Below are 23126 nucleotides of genomic sequence, written 5' to 3' on the forward strand. Positions count from 1 at the left end.
CACGACCTTTCGAATTTGGTGATGGGAAAGTAATTCACTCAACAAGGTGATTTTTCCAGCCAAGATAGGACAGACCTAATGCAAAATAGAAACAGAAGATGTCCCTACAGAAATGCCGACGCTTTTAAACAAGACTTTGTTGAAAAGAGAAATTGCAGTTTTGGACAAAACCTGTGAAGCTTGAACTGACATCTTAAGGACATTATTGTGTCAACTTGAGAGATGATAGTGGCCCAGATGAAAGCGAGACGCCAAACGACAAGGATGAAATTCTCGCTGTGACAGAAAACATGACAACAGAGGAAAAAAAGACAGTACTGTTAAAACTACAGAGACAATCCGGACATGCCTCAGTTGACGAACTACAATAACTACTGGCGTGCTCAGATCATGATGATGATGAAAGCAACACAATTCTCAAGGACGGTGTGAAAAAATGTGAAACATGCAGCGCACCAAAACGCAAGCTGGTGGTGGGTTTGCCAATGGCTTCAACTTACAATGAAACTGTAGCTGTGGACTTGGGGGTGAATTTAATAACGCAGAAGTCAGAGACATGGCTGGAAAATGTAATATTGAAGTTAAAATCACTGCAGCATACAGCCTTCTGGAAAGGCACAATCAAACCAAACATTCTGATGAAGGTGAAGAGAGACAACCAATGTGACTGGAAGACAGCCTTGGACTGAGCATTGACTGCAAAAAAACTTTATGCATAATGTACATGGTCACAGCCCCTACCGGCTATTGTTCCGGCAAAACCCAAACCTGCCATTGATCCTCAATGATAAGCCTTCAGCTCTGGAAACCAGTGCGAGTACCTGGATAGCCCAGCACATCACAGCATTACATGCAGCCCATTGATGACAGATGTGAAACGCAACAATCAAGAGGTTGATTGTAATGAGTGGAAAGGTCCAGGTGTGGTCATCCACGACCGTTTGCTACACTGTGGCTAACACAAGTAATATGCAAAGCCACCTGTAGCACCACCACAGTGCTCTGCTAAAACCAACCGCCCATAAAGAAAATTCTGAATCATAAAATACTGTTAAAATTGTGTCTCGTTCTCGTGGACAGTATCGTGTATTGTCTCATTACACCCCTTATTCTGAATGTATGGTATATTTTTTAATAACATACCGTCATGACAGTGATGATGCTGGGGGTTTATCTTCTATGTTGCAACTTCAAAAGAGCACAATAAAAATGTGACACTGAATTTGAAACCGCACATTGTCATTTCTGCATCAATTATTGATTTACGGTGTGTGCCCCTAAAAGTTTTTTGTTGCGCTCCTAAAATATCTGGTTGCACCCCTAAAATTGCACCCCTGAAATTATGTATTTGAAGAGGTAAAAGATGAATGTCAGAAATGCATCTTAGGTGTGTGTGTGTGTACACTAAAGGACAGAACTGTAGGCGCCGCACCTGAAGCTAGACTATTTGCGAGAGGCTTTGAAGAGATAAACACTCAAGAACTTCCTAAAGACTCAGAGTTTGTGCTTCAGAGTCTTTCAAAATGATCGTGGCTGTGATATGTCAAAATAAATGGCAGCTGAACTCCACTGACATCAAAACAGCCTTTAAAGAGTTAACCCGCAATGTGTATATTCGCCCAACCCAAGAAGTACAGTGCAAAGGAACTGTATGGAAGTTGAAAAGGTGGTTTTACCGCCTAACAGATGCTTCTTTGTACTGGTATAAAAGAGTGAAAGACATTTTGCAGCAGTTAGGAGCCACTGTGTTAAAGCTCGATCCAGCAGTATTCTACTGGATGATTCCTGTAAGGTGATGGGGGTCCTTGCATCTCATGTTGACGACTGTATCTGGGGTGGTACAGACGGTTCTCAACAGCTGTCATCCCTCAATTAAAAGCTGCCTTTCAAGTTGGATGTGAAGAACGCAACAGATTCAGCTGCATTGGAATGCGGGTTAATTCCCTTGAGGATAACATACAAGCACAACAAGGTACGTACATTAAAAGTATCCAATCCATCTGTGTGGACCCCAGTGTATGGATTTAAGAGCGTAACATATACTGGATAGAGTGGAAGTAGAGAGGTGAACATGTGTCACTAAAGTTTACAAAAGAGCAAAAAAAAAAAAAAGTCAACACACACAGTGACCATAAACTTGACAAGATGGAGGGCTCGGAAAGAACAGGCTTGCCCACAGATACATCTTACCTCCAAAGAGGCTGCTAGAAACAAGACATCTCAATTCTTATGGATTATGACTTTAAAGAAACAAGGGAAGATTGCTAGATTGCATGTTAGCTACTGCGCATGTGTGAAGAGAGCAGGAGTTGTTGACGTTGGGAAATATTGGCCATGGCTATGCACGTAAAATGGTATTGTTGAGTAAAGTGTCGTTTTGAACAACAGTCGTGGTTAGGAAGGAAGAATGTCAGTCGACCATGATTTTCTTTGTTGGATTACAATCCTAAAATTCACAGTGCTGTTCTGAGCAGAGGAAGTCTGCCGGCTGCTAATTTATAGAGTAAACAGAGAAACACAGCAGCACTGTGCTGTCCATCTCAGCCAAAAATGGAGAAACGTCTGGCGTCTGGAGTAGAGTTTTCACCAAGTGTGTGTAGAGGTCTGTGTGGGAATACTGTAGCAGCCTGGTGTTGTTTTAGGCGATTTAAAGAAGAAAACACAGTGAACAGATGTGCCTAATACCAATGCACTCTGAAGATCAAAGGGTGGTTTTTGGACAGCCATATTACCAAAGAACATCTTATTTCAAACAAGAACATGAGCTTTTAAAATACTGTGCACTGTAGGTATTGGGCAGAATGAAAGGGATCAGAAATAAAATTATCTTGCATTCCTAAATATTCACAATTGTTTTCCAGAAGCCATATAGTGACTTGCGGTTTCTCCTCATCCCATTCTGTCGTCTTCTTCCTCCGTTTCCCTGGCGTGGCATTTACCAGAAAAGGGCTTTTGCATCGAATAATGGGATATTGATCCAAACCTTAAATCAACGTGTCCAATGATGTGATTATCAGCACAGGGGTGCAGATTCTGCGACGATTTCATAAATGCATGTAATGTGTCTTTAAAACTCTTTAAGGTCACATCTCTGCTTCTCTGCGCTCCACCAATTGTTGATTGATTGGATCAGCAGTCTCACCCGGCAATGGAGTAATGGAGGAGACATGCTTTTCAGTTCAGTACTTCACATCTCTTATGCTATTTGTGTTAAAATGTTCACAGTACAAAAAGCACGGAAGGAAAAAGACCACGTTGTATATCAAGAGATGTTCAGTGCTTTGCTCGACACTGTATATTCTCCTTTTAAATATATTGTTATTGCACTCACAGAAGTAATTATTTACATTTGATGTAAATTCTACTCTACGGGAGCAATTTATTTTAGTAGGTTGACATTAAACCAGGAACGTACTTTCGACATAATGCATTTGTTTTTCTGGCAATTGTGTGAAGAATTTGCAAAAACAAACCTATTTAGTGACACTGATGACACCAATTAACTGCAGTTATGCAAGAAATATTTTTTTTGCATCTCCGACTCAACTCTGCCAAAATTATGGCTTTTTAAATATTAACAAAACAGCCTGCAATTGTCTCTGCATGTTTTAACATCTAACAGTTGTTATTAGTGTTTACAGAGTAGCCCATTTTAGCACCAGTAATTGTTAAGCAGTGATTCAATAACTGTAACAGTAGCCTGGGATTATTGGTCCAGCAAGGATAGTGACAAAGTTAAAACTACTGGGTTATAAACAAAGAATCAGTACAGTACAGAGAAAGGAGGGAAACTCTTTAATTGCGCCTACCTATGAAGGTCATAACATAATAACACTTCGTAGTCTGAAACATGGTCTGAACTGTACCCAGAAAGCAAACGGAAAAAGTCCTACAGTGAGCGGGCTCTGGTGCTGTTAGCGGGTTCTATAGCGTCCCCAAACGCAAGCCATGGTTAGGATAAAGTTCCTTTAATGGGTATTGAGTCATAGTTATAGCACCACCTACTGAAAACAGGAAATCAGCCCAATGTGACAAAACCTCATCTGAGTTAAATCTGAAATTCTTATAAACATATACTAAAAAAATGGAAAAATGTCAAGTCAGGCGGCTGTGGAAAGGAGCCCCGAGCAATTGGGAGCTCAGTTCCTTGCTCAAGGGCACTTCAGCAGTGTCCAGGAGGCGAACTGAGACCTCTAAAGCTACCAGTCCACCTCCATACTCGGTCCATATGTAGGATTTGAACCGGTGAAGGATTCTTACAGTTGTTTCTTGCTTTGGACAGTAGGCAGGCCGCTAGCGGTAATTTTAGCCTTGGCGCTAACCGTATCCTTATATGAAAAAGATTGTTAAATCCAGTTGATCAGTTCACCAGCTAAACTGCATTGATCTACTTGTTCGTTTGAAAATCAACTCACAGAAAATATGTTATTGAGACGTTTGATTGGAATCAAATGCATGTGCCTGTGTTGGTGGTAACATTAGCTTTGAAGGAGTCTGTATCCGGTTGTCTTTTCTACAGCAGGGGATCCTATATATTTCTACTTTAAATACACCCCATGGAGCTTTTGACTGCTAGTGGTGCTATTGAGCAATGTTCTGGAGTATGAGTGTGCCTTGCATGATACCAAAAATATGGGGATATACTTGTTAGAACATTACATGTGGGCCACGCAATATAACAGACTACAGCCACTTTTACCCTAATCTACTGATCACGTGTAGTAACGTGTAAAGGTGTGTAAATATCAAAATGCGTCATAAAAAGGAAGGAAGAAGAAGTTTGCAAGCTAGCAACTCAGATGTAAACAATGCACAATTCAATATATATAAAAGAAATCAGCTTTGCAAATGTTTGTGGAAGGAAAGACTCTCATCACTTCCATATAAGGAGATAGCACCACTGCTGGTATTTCTCACAGTTAACTGCAGCCTCACCTTAGCATGAGATTCATTAGCTGGAGCCCTTCCCCTCTTAGGAAGCGGTCCCGATTGGCTGGCAGCATGAGGCAGGAACACAGAGCGTCAAAGAGGTTTTCCATCATCTCCTGCTCCTCGGCTGTGGACGGGTTGTGTCGTTTGAACACCTGAGAGAGAAGACAGGAGGAGAAAGCACCGATGAATGAAGCATTAAGAAAGGCAGACATGTTGCTTTTTCTAAAGAAGGAAATTCTTTGAAACACAGCAACCGCTTATTAAATGGTTCATTAAGAGTAGTTAGGGGATGTGGGCGATATGAGCTACTTTAATGATGAGAAAGAAGACGTCAAGCATTACAGACATATTTGCCAGGTTTGTACTATAACTAAGAGAAAATAAAGAAACAGGGTGGGAAAATCACCACCATGCAGTATACTGCTCATGTTAAATCTTGGGTCTAATGCTCATGTTTGATAAATGCCTGAGCTTTACCCCTGTGAGGCTCAAATGAATGACAGGTAAATCAGAAGTGAAGTGGTACAGGGAACAAAAAAATAGAGAATAAATGCAAAATCTTACAGATAGTTGCTGCAGTAACACATCAATGCCATCCATCTCCCCCAATAATTCTCTGGTATCTGTGGAGAAGAGAAGAAAGAAAACAGAGGGAGAAAGAATAAGCGATAAACATGGAGTAACAGGACAACAGGTAGATTAAATTGAGGTGGTTGCAAAAAACAGATATTTAGGGAAGGGATGACTGAACAGCTGAGAAAAAAAGGTTTAAGTGGATATATGAAGGAAGGCAAAATAGAAAAAGAAGGGAGAGGGAGGGAGTGTTGCAAAGGCATACAGTGAGCACAAACACGCACAACACACTGGCTGCAAGGGACCTCCAGAGAGAGAATGAGTGGAAATGAGGGCACTGAAAAATATATCCACACAAGTTATTCCATCTAGGCTTGAGTATTAAAATATTTTATTGTTTTTTTACAGTGAAACAATACAATTCTAGTTCTTATTGGCCTGGAATGGCAGTGCGGACCAAATGTCTTGAATTTTGAAATGTCAACACTCAGAAATCCTGTAAATCAGGAAGTGGCATGCAAAGGCCAATGTTTACCAACAATATTTTTGTGCTTTGCTTTCGTTACTTCCTCCAGGCAGAAAGGTGTGCATATCTAACAGTAGATTTCATTTGAAAAATACAGTAAATCTACGGGGATAATTAATGAGTAGCAATGAGATGATGTTCTTCTTTGCAGCAGCAAGTCTTTTCACATATAAACCCCTACAGAGCAAGGTTTTACAACTGAAGGAATTCAAATTAGCACATCAAGGATTTTCCCAAATTATCTTTTCCCTAATAGTAGTCGTGTGATTTGCCTTAGTCTTATAAAAGGTAAAATTATTCATGAGAGCATGTTGCCTTTGTGAAAAATAACATTTTATTCTGTATTTGAAGGACAGGACGGAGAGGATGAATAAAGGCAGCACTGATCAGGAGGAGGAGGAGGAGGAGGAGGAGGAGGAGGAGAATGAGTGTAAAATGAGACACGACTCCCACTGAATATCAATATGGCTTGTACCATTAATGAGAAACCATCCAAGGACCTGCTAGTCCTGTGGCTATCTGAGGCTTTACGGGGGATTGGGGGAAGGAGGTGAAGGGTGGAGAAGACAGTAAATAAACAAGGAGAGAGGAAGAAAAGAATTGAGAAAAAGACTGAAAAGGGAGTGGGAGAAAGAAGAGTGTAAGGATGGAAAGAAGACGAATGGAAACATGAACGGTAACATGAAATCAATGAGAGTGATGGAGGAAAATGACGGAAAGAAAAGAGGGAAGAAAGGACTAAGGAGGAGACAGGATGGGCAATGGAAATGAGATTCAGTGCCAGGAGTGGTAACAGAAAGTGGACGCAAAAATAAAAGAGAGAAGGAAAGAAGGGAAGAAAAGAAAGTAGAAAGGCTGAATAAGAATAATCCAAGCTGGTTAACAAAGGAAAGAAGGAAAGGAAAATAAATAATAGAGGAAATGAAGAACTTAAGACCAAGAAAGGGAAAAGAAAAGTGTCTGTTTGAGAAAGCCGGAAGGTGGAAGATAAACTAACACAAAGCATTTGGTGAGACACACTTACTGTCATTGTTTTGCAGCAAGATAGCCAGGATTTCACTGCAGTACAGCTTGTTAGCATCAAACGGCATCTTAGTCTGAGAGGGAGAGAAACCAAATTCCAATTACCACTCTTCTTGAGAAAGTCTATTCTCCAAAGTATTACAAAATCCCCATACTCTACAACAAAATATGTATTTTTTCTCTCAATTTGACATCATAAAACAGTTACAGATGCACATTTAGCCACAACAACCTGAGGTGATGTCAAGAAATCTTTCTCTTGACAAGTTTGGTCCGAGCATTTCATTTAATGTTGAGAAAAGGCAAAATCAGATAATATTTGGATGATTTACTTAAATGACTTAAAACAATTAACAGAATATAGTGCAGATTAATTTTCTGTCAATCTATGAATCGTTGCTAAATAACTTTTTGCAATGCTCTGCCACTTTCTTACCTTGATTCTCTTGAGCAGCCACTGCATGAGTCCCTGCTGAGCCGCCTCGGTGCATAGACCCGGTCTAAACTCCGCCATATTTTCTATGATAGCTGCGGAAGACATAATATCAAAAATCAAAATGAATAATTCTTTTTTAAGTTTGGAAATTGCCCTGCCAGAATATCCTCAGGTTAATATAAACCCACCAGCTCCAGGACCTGGCGCTGTTGCTGACAACAGGAATTTCCTGACAGAAATCAACTAAATCAGGCACCAATCTGAAACGGTGGATCGATGTCAATACAGATACTGATCTCATTAAGTATTTAATCCCTATTAAATAAAGTCCCTTTCTCATTGTCATTATAAAATGCAGTGTTTCCACTATCTGGGGAAAAGCAAGCACCAATATTGGATCGGTATAAGCATATACCATCAGTTGAGGTGTTGGACATAAAACATGGAATTTGTGCATTCACAAACACCAAGGGGGGGCGGCACGGTAGTGTGGTGGTTAGCACTGTCGCCTCACAGCAAGAGGGTTCCTGGTTTAAATCCCGGCTGGGGCCCTTCTGTGTAGAGTTTGCATGTTCTCCCTGTATCTGCGTGGGTTTTCTTCGGTTCTCCGGTTTCCTCCCGCAGTCCAAAGACATGCAGGTGTCAGGTTAATTGGTGACTAAATTGCCCGTAGGTGTGAATGTGAGTGTGAATGTGAGTGTGAATGGTCGTCGGCTCATGCCCGATGTCAGCTGGGATCGGCTCCATCAGCTGGAATACATTTTCGAGTATTATTATTATTGTTGTTGTTATATATTATTATTCAATTTCTGTTTTAAGAATATTCATATTTTATTTCCAATTTGGAATATTTTCAAATTACCCCAGCTTAACTTGACCTGGAAAGTTTCTGGAAAGTTTCTGGAAATGCGACATATTACCTTCACACAACTAAAACTTGACTGCATTTTTCTCAATTGAATGAATCCTCTAGTGATACTACAAAATGCTGCTTTTCAGCGACACCTTTGAATCTGCCTACCTCAGTAGCCAGTGGTAAAGTACCAGTTCTTAACTGCACAAGCAGACCTCTGCCCTTTGCTAATTCAATTTTCAAAGGTTCTGTGTAGTAATCCCCTTTGATATGAACATATGGCTTATCCCAAATCTCACCCTTCCTTATGAATCTTTAGTAGTTTAACTCAGCAAGTACAGACTTTAATCAAAGTCCTCTATCAGTCACAAGTTAATATATACAGATACTATGTAAACACAGTTTGAAGGAAAATAACTGTGAAATACAACAGTCATTCTTTTAGAGAGGGCTCGTCTGTCTGGGTCCTGTTCCAGCTACTTCCAATAATATCTATCTATATTAGAAAGCTGCCACATGATATCTCTATCAGAGCAGACTGCAGCAGAAGGGAACACGGAGAGAGAAAGATAGTTGGGTGATGATGAAGAAACAAAGCAGAAGAGGAAAAACTTAGGGGGAGAAGCAGGGGAGGCAAATACAGAGAGGATAACCAGAAGGGTTAGGAAGACAAGTCAAGGATGAGGGATTGAAAGCTGAGGGGTATGAGGAATCGGAAGGGAATGTAACAAGAGCAAAACAAACATTAGAGTGTTGGGAGAGAATTAAAAGGAAGTAAGACAAAAGAACAACAAAAGAGCAACATCTGGACAGAGGCAGCAGATGATAGAGAAATGTTGAGAGAAAGAAACAGAGGAGAGGATGGAGGGAGAGGGTGCTGAGGGAGAGAGAGGAGGGGCCTTTATCAGTGATTCAAACAGAGCAGACAGACAGTGTCCTGGTGGACAGCAGGCTCAGAGCAGAGAGCAGCCAAGGCAGACAAAGGGCTTATTTAAGCTCCCTTGATATCACACACACACACGCGCACGCACGCACAAACGCACGCACACACACACGCACCAACACACAAACACACAAACACTGCCCCCTCCGTATAACCCACACTCGCACACAAAGCCAAATAAACACACCTAAACAGCCCTCCTGACACTCAGCCTCAATTTGGCAACAAAGGAAGAAAACATCTCAGTCGACTCATTCAACACAGAAAGAGCTGAGAGGCAGAAAAGTGTGATTCATGTGAGGCTAAATACAGAGACCATGACTTCTCAAACTATCTGCTGGCACAAACCCTCTACTGGCCCTCGTGTCTACTTTTTAATGCTGTCAAATATATGCCAAAAACACAGATTCTGAACTTGAATTCACACCTCGGGTTTAAAAAAAGGAGTTTTAAAAGTTCTCCCTCTTTGCCTAAACATTGAAATGAGAGACCGGCATATTCCTTTTGCTGTCACTGAAAAAGTCTAGGACACTAGGACACAGAAAGGGGGGACACGCTGATAAAGCTTCGAGAATACAAAAAAAGTTAGTCTTAAACCTCTGTGTAATGTCAAACCCAAGTTGAGGAGGACTTCTGGAAAATCCTTGGCAACAAATTAACGGCTAAGAAACCCACTACAGTTACTGAACTGTGGTAAAAGACTGCAAGAAGAATGGACCAAGATCAAACCAGAGCAGTGTGAGAAACTAGTGATGTCCTGTGGGCGCAGATGTGCTGAAGTCAGTCAAAGTAAAGGCCTCTACACTTCCTGTTCAATTTTGAATCCTATAGGACTGAGAAAAAATTGTTTTCTTCTCTTTTGACACAGTGGTTATTGTTCTCTAATTTTGCTCACTGCTTTTCCACAAAATAAAGGTTTTTGTTGAAGTGCCTTGGTTGTTTAAAAAAAATTAAAAGAACATGCTAGTATAGCAGTGTTATAGCCACAGTGGACATTCTACAAATTCTGGGTAATAAAACATAACAATATGTCAGAGTATCAAGTATTAAATATTTGTTCTCTAATTTCCATCTCCATTGTACATTACCATACCTATTATGTGTATATATTATAGATCAGCTTCCAGACCAACAAAGTAGATTCAGCAAATTCAGTGATTGCCAGCAATATTAACAACATGCATTGTCATCGTCTCTTCTTTTTACGAAAAAAAAAATACATTTTTTAAATAACAATGGATTCGTAAATTATTAAGAATTCTGCAGCAGTGATCAAGATACAGTAGTGGCCACCTCCGCCTGATGCATGTAGGGAAACACTGTCACAGAACTACTGTGATGCTAAAAGAAAAACCAACTTCTGTATACTCTGTATATGTTCAACCCTGTAATGAGTGAGGAATGAGAAACAGTATATAGTATCTAGAACGTAAATAAAATACTGTATTCAATAGGACAGCAACAGTATCTGTAAGCAAAACAGCACCGTATTCCATTCTGGGCACCTGCTCTGCTGGTGAATTGAACTGGTCCAGGACTCAGTTCAAAACATGATGAACAAGTTTTCAGCCGTTTGATTCAGATGTTTTTTGCGGTCATTGGGCAGGTGACATCGAATGACTGTAGCTCTGTCTCTGTCCTTTTACTAATTAATTTCAGTAAATCTATTTCAGCTAACAAAGCTCTGGTCTCCTACACCCTTAAGGTTCTGGTCAAAGACAATGTTTGGTAGTGAAGGGAAAAAAATTAAGCTAATATCTCTGAGAGCCCTGAGGCCGAAAATTTACTGCACACAGTCCATAAAACTTTTACTGCATCCCAGTCCAGCCAACCTGGATTAAAAAAACCTGGTTACAGGGGTAAAATATAGAACTACTTTGCTTAGAAATGACATTATGGAGTGTCGCTTTTATTATGTCAACTATAAATCCAGTATATGTCAATTTTGGGGGGATAAAATCACAACTAAGTGGATTTTGGTTTATTCTGATGACAGTCTGCGTCAAGATAAACGCCTGAAGCGTAATTGTTAAGGCTTTGATGTGCATCGCCTTACCCAGTGTGTTATAGATGCCATCAGCCTCCTCCTTCACCTGTTCATCCAGCCGCTCCATATTTTGCACCAGCAAGGCCACCACCTGACCCTCCAACTACAGACACAGAAAGATCAAATTCAAGTCACGGTTCTGAGGGAGGAAACACTTCATCACCCAACATGGGAGCCAGAAAACCCTGTAAATAATGTAAATAAATTTGATCAGTGAGCAAATAAGACAATAACACTCAATAACAGTAACACATTTCTGCACTTACAGAGTTCTTCTTGTATTAAATGAAATGGACACTCAAACATATTTCCCCCTCTCCTTTTACCACATTTTCATTTTGAAGAGAAAAGATCACTTTTCAATTATCAAAACTTTCGACGTTTCTCACTGTGTTGTAAGTCTGTCAACTGAATCCTTATCTTGTAGTTTAAAGTATAGATGTAGTCTTAGTGACGTCACCCATAGGTTTCTGAAGAGTCAAATTGAAGCACAAAGTGAGCGGCTCCTGGTGGCTCCTTCCATCCCCATCTTGGCGGTGTCATAACTCCAACTAACTCCGGGCTTATTCAAAAATTGGGCAAAGAATTGGAGCGTGGTTGGAGTTGAAGCGGGCTAAATGAAGCCTACAGTCTATGATCGTCTCCTGTGACTACAGCCACCTGTCACTCAAAGCAGCCTTAATATAATTTAAACTGATGAGTCTCTGATAAAAATTCTCCTCCTGTACAGTTATCAGGAACGAGGAAAGCCCTACAACCAATCAGAGCGACGAAACAACGTAGTGCCGGGAGGGGCGGGGCAGCTCCATTCTGAGAGATTTCCAGAGGTATCTGCCAGACCAAATGAAACATGAGCTCTGAGGCTAGTTTTCAAGTGGCTGTTAGAGGAACTGCAGTTTTCTGGCAGAGTGTTGGATTCATTTCTTAGCCCCAGAGGTTGCTGCTTATTTTCAACATGATGTGATGTTTAAGAAGAAAACTGACAAACTAATTAAGAATAAAAAAAAAATGCAGAAGCAAGGATGAAAGAGAGAAGGTTCACTTTTAAGCCTCAGCCTGTCCATAAGAAACTTGCTTGCTGTCTGAGCTTCTCTGAAGATTCCGAGTGTTATCAGTCAAGTCGAGATTGAAGACTCATAGCCAAACATAGCTTGGGGGGGTGCCGAGTGGCTGGATAAAAGTACTATTACAGATGAAAGAAGACGGACAGTCGACACAGATTTATGAGCCACCAGAGACCGTTGTGGATCATTTTGATTCATCTTATCGAGGATACCACCTGGCCTTCTGGCAACAAGGACAGAGGAGCTGGAGCTTACAGCACAGAGGAGAGAGAAATGGATTCAACCAAGCCTTGCTGCCCTGAATCAGTTTCTCTTGGAAGCAGCTGTAAAGAAGAGTGTAGTTTATGGGCGCTCCATTGCATGGTAAATGGACTGCATTTATATAATGCTTTTATCCTGTGAGGGCCGCAGAGCAGCCTGAGCTACTCTCTCGCCCACTATCACATCACAAGCCAATTCTCACACACATACACACACACACACACACACACACACACACACACACACACACACACACACACACACACACACACACACACACACACACACACACACACACACACACACACACACACACACACACACACACACACACACACACACACACACACACACACACACACACACACACACACGGTATTTCTGGCTAGGGTCATTGAATTTCCTCCAATTGTCCCTACAACTGTTCCTGTCAGACTAACCAGCAATCCAGCCAGCGATTCCTTAAGGAGAGATATGTCCTTAAGACATTATTCCATCTTTTTAGTAGAACATTACATCATATTAATACAACCAACAACATAGTACTTTGCTGTAAAAAAACAAAAAAATCTAATTATGTGCAAGTGTATTGCCATTGCAATATCAGATTGTCTATTTAGTGACATGCAGAGTTTTGTTTGCATCCTCAAGCACATGTAGGTCAAACACTCCAACGATAGAACTGTGTGTGAAAGTGTTTGTGGAACTGGTGACAAATAGAAGAGCGTTGTGGTTTGGAGCCAAACAACTGTCACTACACTACGCCTCCTCTTTTCTGTGTTGGATAATTCAGGCCATGAGGTCGCCTCTAAAAGGCTGAAATTTCCTCAGCTCTGAAGACACTCTGCTCTGCCTTAAAAAGAGGCCAAACATTGGTTATTGATTGCGGTTACTGGTTAAATAATGTGTCGGCTATGGGATCATAATATTTCTATCTAGCCTCACTGTAATGTATTTTACACATAACTACTGAATAAAAGAGTAAAATACGTAGTTACATTGCTCAAAGTCCAATGAAACATCAAACGAAACAGGTTATTCATTGCAGCGAGAAACAACTACCATGATGAGAAGAAGTGGGATGTCGCCTGGCACAAAACCTGGCATGTTCAAGCCAAAGGGTTATTTGATGAAGTATCAGTGACAGCCGTGAAGGGGCAGGGACACACTCTTTCCCCCATTATAGGAATATCAGCACATTATTGTAGGTTGACCTTTGTCTGTGTCACTCTAAATGTCAGCACATATAATGGGGAATCAAAATTGTTTCCTGGTTCATAGACAGCATGACAGGCTCGTCGACCAAAATGAGGGAGAGAGGGCTAAATGTGCAGAGGGAGGGAGAGATGGAGAGAGAAGGTGTTAAATATAGAGCTGATGCCAAACGACACAGCTGGAGGGTAACAGAGAAGTGTGAGACGAGACGCTATAATTATATGGCTGACATTACACTTATTTTTTTTCCCCCTTAACCACATTCTTGTCATGTAGTAAATTCAAATTCTCAAATTGATTTCATTGCTACAACAACTCATACTGACATAAAGCTAAAAAAGAATGCCATCGAGTTAGAATAATAATTTAACCATAACAGAAAGCAAAATATAGTTGCAGATGTGTGCTCCGGTTGAATTACATGTTCCAAAAGTTAAACAGTTTGTTTTATAACTTGAACAAATGTGTGTTTTTTTATTGATTTGATAATCTGTTGGTGATCTCATCTGCAAAAGGAAAAAAAACAGTAGGTAGCATCAATCAATGTATCAAATGTAGACAGGCACTGGTTTGAAGCAGCACCATGGCAACAGCTTGTAGTCCAAACAATTCAAAATGTGTGCATGTCTTTCTGAAGCCACCCAAAGTTTTTGATTCGTTAATAACATTGACCAACCCTCTCTGCTGGTGTGGATGTCCAGAAGTCCAGAAACTTAAGTATTGACTCCACAAAGTGCTGCTTCATCAATACCATCCGAGAATGGTGGAAATCCTGAACTCACCAGAGCATCTATGAGAACCTCAGCACCCTCCTCACTCTCCTGGAGTGTGTCAATATCTGTCAGCTCCTGCAGAAGGTCCACCACTGCTATGGCCACATGTGGTTCAGGCTAAGGACAATAAACTTGTTTTTTTAAAGAGTACTCCACGTATAAAGCACTGCCCTCAGACTCATGATGGACAGTTTCAAAAATGCAGCATCCTTCTTCTTGGTCAAACCTGTCACCTACATTACCCACAATGCATCTTGAACACAGAGAGTTCAATTGGAGACTCGGTGCCAGAGACGACAAAGAAATCAATAGGCTTTCTCTCAGGACATTTTGACTATTTCTTGTCTTTTAGTTCACTGTTTAACTGTGATTTCAGAAAGTTTGTGACCCGGCCGCAATTTCTTTCATGCTTCGAAACGGACCAAACACCGCTTCAACTTGTATGTGTCGCTTAGTGCAACCAAAGACACACTAAAGGTGTGGTCACACATGCACAAGATAAACATTAGCATTGAGCAAAGGGGCGAATAAAATATTCTCTTTCAGTGGAAAAGCAAATTTGACCAGCGCTAAATATCGCCTCGCCAGACATTGGTCTGTCGCCTGCATGTGTGACCGTACCCTAACAGTCGAAGAAAACGAAACGAGTACCATAGAGATACCAGACTAATACACATTTGCAACTCAGTCTGGTGATGCCAGGCTAGAAAAAGCTGTGGTGTAACTAATAACACCCATGATGGCTCTGTTCTATTCAAAAGTTTGATGGAGAGTCAAGATGCACTGTACCTGGAGCCGTAAATCAAGTACCTAAATGGAATTCAGCCACCATTCATTTCATTATGTACACCTGCGCTTTTCCTACTGTGACAAAGTCAAGTCAAAAATGTCTTCTGTGAAGGCCTATTCAATGATTTTTGTGTTTTAATTGTATTGCTTATTGTTCAGGTTTGTTTTTAGGTTTTATGCATTTATTCTAAATTGAAATGTTTCCTCTGTTCACTCTTTTTAGCTACTCTTAATAGATTGTATTACACAATTTACAGATGCATTACATAGTTTTAGTGAAAGTGCTAAGTTAATATTATAATTAAACATTAAGGCAGGCAATATTCTTTACTTTTTGTGAACAAATCCCAAGAAAACACAAAATCCAACAGTGTGATTATCCATCTCTCAAAAGTTCCAAAACGTTCTCCCTACTCCATCTGTGGCTCTCCTCTTCCTCCACAAACATGGGACAGACGGACAACCTGAAAACATAATGCCCCTGGTCACGACTGTCACCGGTGAGGAGGCATACAAATTTGTTGAGGGCCGTTTCTAGCTGCAGATGTGGTGCACAATGGGATTTGAACAGGAAACATACAGAATATCACCAGTACCAAATTCCATATACAGGATGAATGGATCCAATCTATTGATGTATTTTCTGTAAGTGAAAGGATATCAGTGTTTTCGTGACTGAGCAGGCCAAGCAGTGAGTGGACGGCGTTAAGCTCCACCAGCAGGTGGTAAAGGTCTGGCATTGTGGCGATCACGTGCATCTCCTGGATAATGTCGTTCAGATCCAGCTCCGACTCCATGAACCTGGTTTAAGGAACAAGACATTTTGGTTAGCGTGTTAGCATTCCATGTTATCATTAATCTCAAAGTACAGTAAGGTAATGTGTGCTTGACTGCTGTCTTTTTAATACATATAAATTCGGTGAGGCACACAGTATAAATTTACAAGAAAATGTGTTTAAGCATTAAAGAAAAACTGTAATAAGCTTTGGTAAGTAAATGAATAATAAATTTGGGTGCAACGGTTTTGAAATTGAGAATGAGACCCAGACCGAGATAAAAATGCCTAAGGTCTGGTGACACAGTTCCATCTTGCATTTCTGTTTTTGTTTACATCCCACCATCAGCTGCGGCAGTCGTGTCTAGTGATGCTGCCTACTCAGCCATTGCTAAACTACAGACTCAACATCCCAGTGCTTTTCAGGAAAATTCAGACCGGCATGAACAGACTGTAGGTCTGTAACAATGTGCAAGTATTGCCTTGCTCAGGGACAATGTGAAAGTTTAATCTGTCTTTGATATTTATGGATCATTTGTGTTCAATTTGTAATTTTCTGAACGGACAAAGTAATCAAGGTCTGAACCGAACCCTGGATTTGGAGAAACATTACATCCTTAATTCACATGTCATTTATTAAAATAAGTTTTAATGAAATCCTCATATATAACCAATACAGCACAACATTGTGAACAGCCAAGTAATGGACTTACTTCTCCGGGTTGTCTGGAAACTTAATCCTCAATTCCTGATTTTTGTACGACCTTTTCTCAAAGGTCAGGATCATTTTCTTCACTGAACTCTCATCCACCGGCTCGGCCTGTTTGATTAGTACAATAGGGAAGGAGAAGGGGGAAATGATTTAAAAAGGAGACTGAGAAAGAAAAAGAATCAGCTGAGGCGAATGCTGCGGTAACAACAAGAGGCATCATGGTCACCCTAATTATGTGGGTGAAAAGGAAAGGCCGGGAAAAGTTGGGAGAGAAAAGTTTTCTACACTTTGTGGAAATGTGAGACTATTTCACTGGAAATGGAGTGTTTTGGACCTCCTGATGGCTTAAAAGCCTGTAAAGTGTCGGACAGATAATGACAGGTTGGGAAATTACAATTTGAAAAGTGCGGCACTTCGCCTTGAGTAGCTCTTGACACTTACTGAATATTTAAAGGTGGCAGTGAGAGATAATATATAAGAACAGGGTAACAGAAGTGCAGTTTTCAAATGCACTTAATAATACAGCAACACTGGTGATAACTGGTTGTTTTGTTCTCCCCAGACACTTTCCTATTCTAGACATTTCTTAAAGATTTATTTTCTACATCTACGGCCTTTTCACTGGGCTAGTGCTAGCCTGCACACCTACAGTACCAAGGAACACTGAACAGACTAAGACGGAACAGTACTTGACCTCCTCTGAGGAAAGGTCAGACATTAAACTATGTAAAGCAAGGTAATTTGCATATTCAATTTGGAGCAATGCTGGATTAAGTGTCAGGTTTCAACCATCTAAGTAGAGGCATAGAGTACAGTGGGGATCAGAGGTGTACAAACAAAATATTCAGTGAGGAAATAGGAAGTCAATGGGCTTTATCTTGTACCCAGTGCAGAGCATTGCTAGTTTCAGACCAATCATTTTCATTTGGGACGGAGTATAGAGAACAGAACAGGGCTGCTGTTCGTTGCTACTCCACTGTGCTTATTTACGCACTAAAAACAGTTACTTCATAATTTCAGAAGGTAAAAGTTTTGTTGCGTTCCCTTTGTCAACTTTGAAAAAGCAGATTTTAGTTTAGCTGCTTAAATATCCCATGATAATTTCTGCAGAGAAATTACTGTACACAATCAATACATCATTTCAAAAGCACAAGTCTACAGGGGGACAGGCTTCAGATCCAAACAGAAGTCATTTAAGGATCCCTTTCCTATAGAACAGCTCTGTACATTTGTCCTTTTAGTAAACAAACTAAACAGCCTTATGTTATTTATCTTATTTGCATGACAGCATGTTAATCCTGTCTCTATACGTTGGAGATTCACTTGTTCAAACATCGTTTGTTAAATTGTCCGGGAAGAGACTCCACTCCTAACGGAAAAACGAAACTGAAACTTAATCAGAGTACCCCCTCCCCCTCCTTCATTCATTCATTTATCAATCATTCATATTACACCTGACGAACACCTATGATTAACGAAGAGCGAAGACACTAAATACGACCCATTTGACCCCTGCGCATTACTTTGTGCCCAGAATATGCACCATCTAACAAGCAAAAGGGGAGTTGGACACACCCTAAACACACCTGCGCAATGCACTTTAGACGATGCACAACTCCTCAATGCCAGGGAGGAATTGTAATTACCGGAAAACTCCTATTTCATATCAAATATTCATAGATATACTTTATCATTCATTTATGCAATCCCGGTGAAGAAAGAAGTCAAACAGATAGAACCACAAATGTATTATTATGCTACAAAGGTTGAAAGGTTGAACATTCTTTGAACAATTTGATTTGGATGATAAAATATTTACTCAAATTAGGGCTGCACTATTATGGCAAAAATTATAATTCCCTTTTTTTTAATTAACGATGTTGAAATTATGCTTATTCGACACAATTGTACATTGATTTTAGAGATTAAATATTTGAATAAACAGAGCACTGCTTTCAATCCTACATTCCCAGTCCCACCAATGTATAAACATCATCGAAATAAGACTGGTCCCTTTTCAGAGCGCATCTCCTAGAAGCAAAATAAAAGTGTACCGAAACGGACTAGCTCTTAGCATTCTGCATGACCAAGCACTGTAACAACTTGTGGATGATGGGTGGCGAGTCTCTAAGTGCTGGTAATTCAGCCTCAATGCTAACATATTCCTACACCGTAGTGCTTAGTGACACCAAGAGATATGATGACATTCGCTCACTGATGAATCTAAATTTTTCCATTTTTCAAAATCCAAAATAAGTCACTAGCAACAACACTTGCAAATGCATGATAAAGTGGTTCTCCTAATATAACTGTCATTTATGGGGGACAGCAATGAGTGTCTTGCTGAGACATAATCTCAGCAAAACATAATGTAAATGTGTTTAAATTCATTTTTTTTGACTTGACAGTTGTAAGTTCTTCCTGTAGCAAACTGTGCTGCACTAATGGTGAATTAGACTGTTAACTATGAATAAAAGAGAAAGATATTTTAAAATAAAGCATTAAATTATTAGTGTTTTTTTTTAACAAATAGGATATTTTGTAGAAAAATGAATGTAAACAATTCTGTTATAATCACATAAATAATTTTCCCCACCTCAGGTTCTTCTTCATCCTGGTCCATCAGTTTCTCCAGGATCTTCTTCCTGTCTCCGGTCAGCTCCTCCGTCTCCCTCATTTCACCCCCTGCTTCGATTCCTAGTCCTGCAGCCGCTTCCCGGTATCTGGCCAACTCCCTGGCACTAAGCCCTTTCTGCTGCCTCCCTCCTCTGGAGTCCTCATCTCCTCCTGCTGCTCCTCCATCCTCCTCCCTGGGACGCTTTGCTCCTCTATCAGGCTGCAGGGTAAAAAGGAGATGGTGAAATGTAATGATTGTTCACAGGAACCTGGTCTGTTTGGAGTAGTATGTGAACTTGAAATGACTAAGGTGTAGCTTATAAAATGTTGGATGTGGAACTGTCTAGTATTCTAACTAGCATTTCATGCATATGAATTGATTTGAGTTAAGTAATAGAATGCATAGTTATATCCCACATGTAAATATCTCTGTGTACTTGACAAGACAGAACATGACAAACACGACCACAGAAACGCAATAAGAAAACACTGCATCGGGACCTTTCAAGTACAGATGATGATAAAACAGCCCCTTTAGAGCCTACTGTACTCCACTATATACAGTGGAGATCAAAATTAGAGAACAACTAATAAACACTTGATTTATTATAAAATTTATTGTCCATAATTCGATAGAATATGAAGGCCAAAGGGATGACCCTCTCAGCCATTGCAAGAGATCTTGTACGTTCCAAGTCTGTGATTTCAAGAATATTGAAACTTTACAAGGACACAGATTAATTTAAGTCTCTCAAAAAACTGGTCCACGTAAAACAAGTGCACGAGAGGACAGAGATTATGAGAAGACTCTCAATGGGGAATCGGTTCAACACTGCAGCTGGAGTTGCTCGCCAGTTCAATGCTGATCAGGGCAAGGATCCTTCTCGGCACACAGTGTCTCATTGTTTAAGACTTTTTGGACTGAAAGCCCACTCTGCAGTGACCAAACCTCTCATCAGCAGAAAAAATAAAAAGGCTAGACTTGCCTTTGAAACGATGAAATGGCCAGCCCAGAGTCCAGATCTAAACCCCATAGAGAATCTCTGGAAAATCCTCGGCAACAAAGTAATGTCTAAGAAACCCACTACAGTTACTGAACTGTGGAAGAGACTGAAGAAGACTGGACCAAGATCAAACGAGAGCAGTGTGAGAAACTAGTGATGTCCTGGTTGTGCAAAAGTGGAAAAGCTTCAGGTGGCATTAAATTATGTATTCTGATTCCTGCTCAAGTTCCCAAGATGGATAAGTGCATGTCATGTGTGTGACTAGTAATGACCTGTGTGTTTGTACCGTTACTTTGAATTGAATGGATCATTATAAGTTATAACCGGCTTCTTCGTTTCACATGAGCACATCCTCCCCACAGCAGCAGCTGACTGATGAAATACATGTCTTCATATGATGTGAAGTATGTAAGTAAAAGAATGCATCGAGATAAGACACCATATTGTTGCCCATTAAGAAGGAGACGTGATCAGACTGACTTAAATGACTCTGTAAAACTCATTAACATAAGTGGAAGTAAGTGTCTAAGTGTCGTTGCCTTCCATTCATTCACTGCAGACACATATCAACACGCTAACCGCTAACGTTAGGTATAAAACAGAGCTGGAGTTAGCTTGGTCTCCTGTCATGCAGCCCTCTTTAAAGCCAACTTCGTCTTTTTGTCTGGCGGATAACTAACTAACGTAAACAGACACAACAAAGTCAACAACGAGACTAAACTAAAGCCCGCTATCAGGAACTGCTAGCTTGCTAATATACATTAGACAAGTTAAGGTTTGCTAAGTGAGAGGTGGTCAGAATAAGAGTCCTACCTGATAGTTCAAGAGCTCTCCAACATCCATGTCTCTGGGTTAAAAACCTGAACGTAAAAACGTTTTGCCGGAGCTTAGGAAATAAATGAATGAGTAGACTTCGGCAGGTCGCTAGTGTAACAAGCTCTCCACACGCTTGCCGTAAAACGGCTGTGTCGGTCGTCGCAAGAGAGTGTCGTAAACTGCCGTAAATTATAATATTACAACCAAAGACATATTACAACCTACAACTCATGAACCTTTTGATCTGTTTCTATAAAGCTGGGGGAAAAATGTAGTCGATCCACTTAATAACGCTTTATTAATTAACAGGGTTCGCACAGGTGCTTGAGATCCTTGTAAATGCTTGAATTTTAATGGTAGGCTATGTTTTTAAGGTTTGAAAGTGCTTGAATTTTGGATAAAAGTAATTGAAATTCTTGAAATTGTATCCACATATTTCTATAAATAAATAGCTATAGAATAGAAATATAATTAAATCCTTGTCCTTCTGGTATTATGAAACATTTTGTTGTTTATAACTTAATACCATCTTTTTTAGCCTGATTTTAATGGAAGAAATAAAGTTGAGATAATAATTTGCTGTATGTATTCCTAGACTTATGTAATTTACCACAACTGTAAGCTGCTGGAAAAGCTTGAAAGTGCTGGAAAAGTGCCTGAATTTGACCTTTGAAAAGGTGTACCAACCTTGAATAAAGCTTTTATGTTCAGGTGTACGGATTTGTATGGAAGCCCATTCCGCCATAACGTTAGGTAATAATATATATCCAGGATACATACAGATATATTTATATATATATATATATATATATATATATATATATATATATATATATATATATATATATATATATATATGTATATATATATATGTATATATATATATGTATATATGTATATATCCTGTAGGACATTAGCCTTTAATGACAAACTTTCTCTGAATAGTTAATAGACCTATCCCAAAAGAATCACTTAGTATCTTAAAATAATGACTTAGTATATCTAAATATGGACTTAGTATCTAAAAATATTAATTTAGTAGCAAAACCTATCTCAGAGATGCCAGTGGGCCTGGAGACTCTGTAGTCTGGAGAGCAGCTGACTAGGAAACACAGCAGCTCCAGCTGCAATCTCTGACAATAGCATCACTAGGCTATGAAGCCTATTCTTTATGTTGTAAGGAAATATATGATACAGGTATGAAAGAAGAAGAAGAAGGAAGACATTTAAGCACTCTTTATTTTAAAAGAAAAGAAAACCCTTCCCACTTCTCTTAGTCCTCCAAAGTCTGCTGGTATCCCGCAGATCAAGACCAGCATGAACAGAACCTGATGGAGCTCCATGATGGACGTTTGTTACAAGCCGCGACAACAATTCTGGTATTTTTTTCACCTTGTGAGTCTGCCTGTGTCATCGTGGCAAAATGTGGTTCTGGAGATTGTAGCTGTAACTAACACAAGCCGTTATGAGTATTTTGCCAGGTGTTTATAAGTCTGTCTGTCTGTCTGTCTGTCTGTCTATCTGTGTATGGCCAGAGTTTGTCACCACGATAGCGACACAACTGTGCAAGATACAGTCACAAAATGTAACAGGTGTGTTCCTTCAGATCAAAATGAAGGCCAAGTTTTAACATTGATGGGTCCAAGCAGGGGGTGTTAAGTAGAAAACTGAAACAATGTTTCATCCTTGCATTGGTCCAATTCAGGAATCGGACTATTAGGCGTGAAGCTGCCCTAAGTCATTATTTTGAGATACAAAGTATTATTGT

At 40.0% G+C, this 23126-nt stretch overlaps 1 protein-coding gene across 1 annotated transcript in view; it reads right to left on the reverse strand.

The window, feature by feature from the left end:
* The window catches only part of ctnnbl1 (catenin, beta like 1), a 64474-nt gene extending 42979 nt beyond the window's left edge, over positions 1-21495 (reverse strand). Inside the window, exons 1-10 of the mRNA XM_083919400.1 lie at positions 21356-21495; positions 19519-19758; positions 16924-17030; positions 16046-16236; positions 14656-14741; positions 11343-11436; positions 7491-7582; positions 7056-7128; positions 5497-5555; positions 4936-5084 (exon numbers count right to left, since the gene is read on the reverse strand). Of these exons, the coding sequence (XP_083775526.1) occupies positions 4936-5084; positions 5497-5555; positions 7056-7128; positions 7491-7582; positions 11343-11436; positions 14656-14741; positions 16046-16236; positions 16924-17030; positions 19519-19758; positions 21356-21385 (1121 nt within the window). The 5' untranslated portion in view covers positions 21386-21495. The remainder of the gene's footprint in view (positions 1-4935; positions 5085-5496; positions 5556-7055; positions 7129-7490; positions 7583-11342; positions 11437-14655; positions 14742-16045; positions 16237-16923; positions 17031-19518; positions 19759-21355) is intronic.
* Positions 21496-23126: the final 1631 nt, after the last annotated feature.

The sequence above is a fragment of the Echiichthys vipera genome (genome assembly GCF_963691815.1).
Source record: "Echiichthys vipera genome assembly, chromosome: 9".
NCBI lineage: Eukaryota > Metazoa > Chordata > Actinopteri > Perciformes > Trachinidae > Echiichthys > Echiichthys vipera.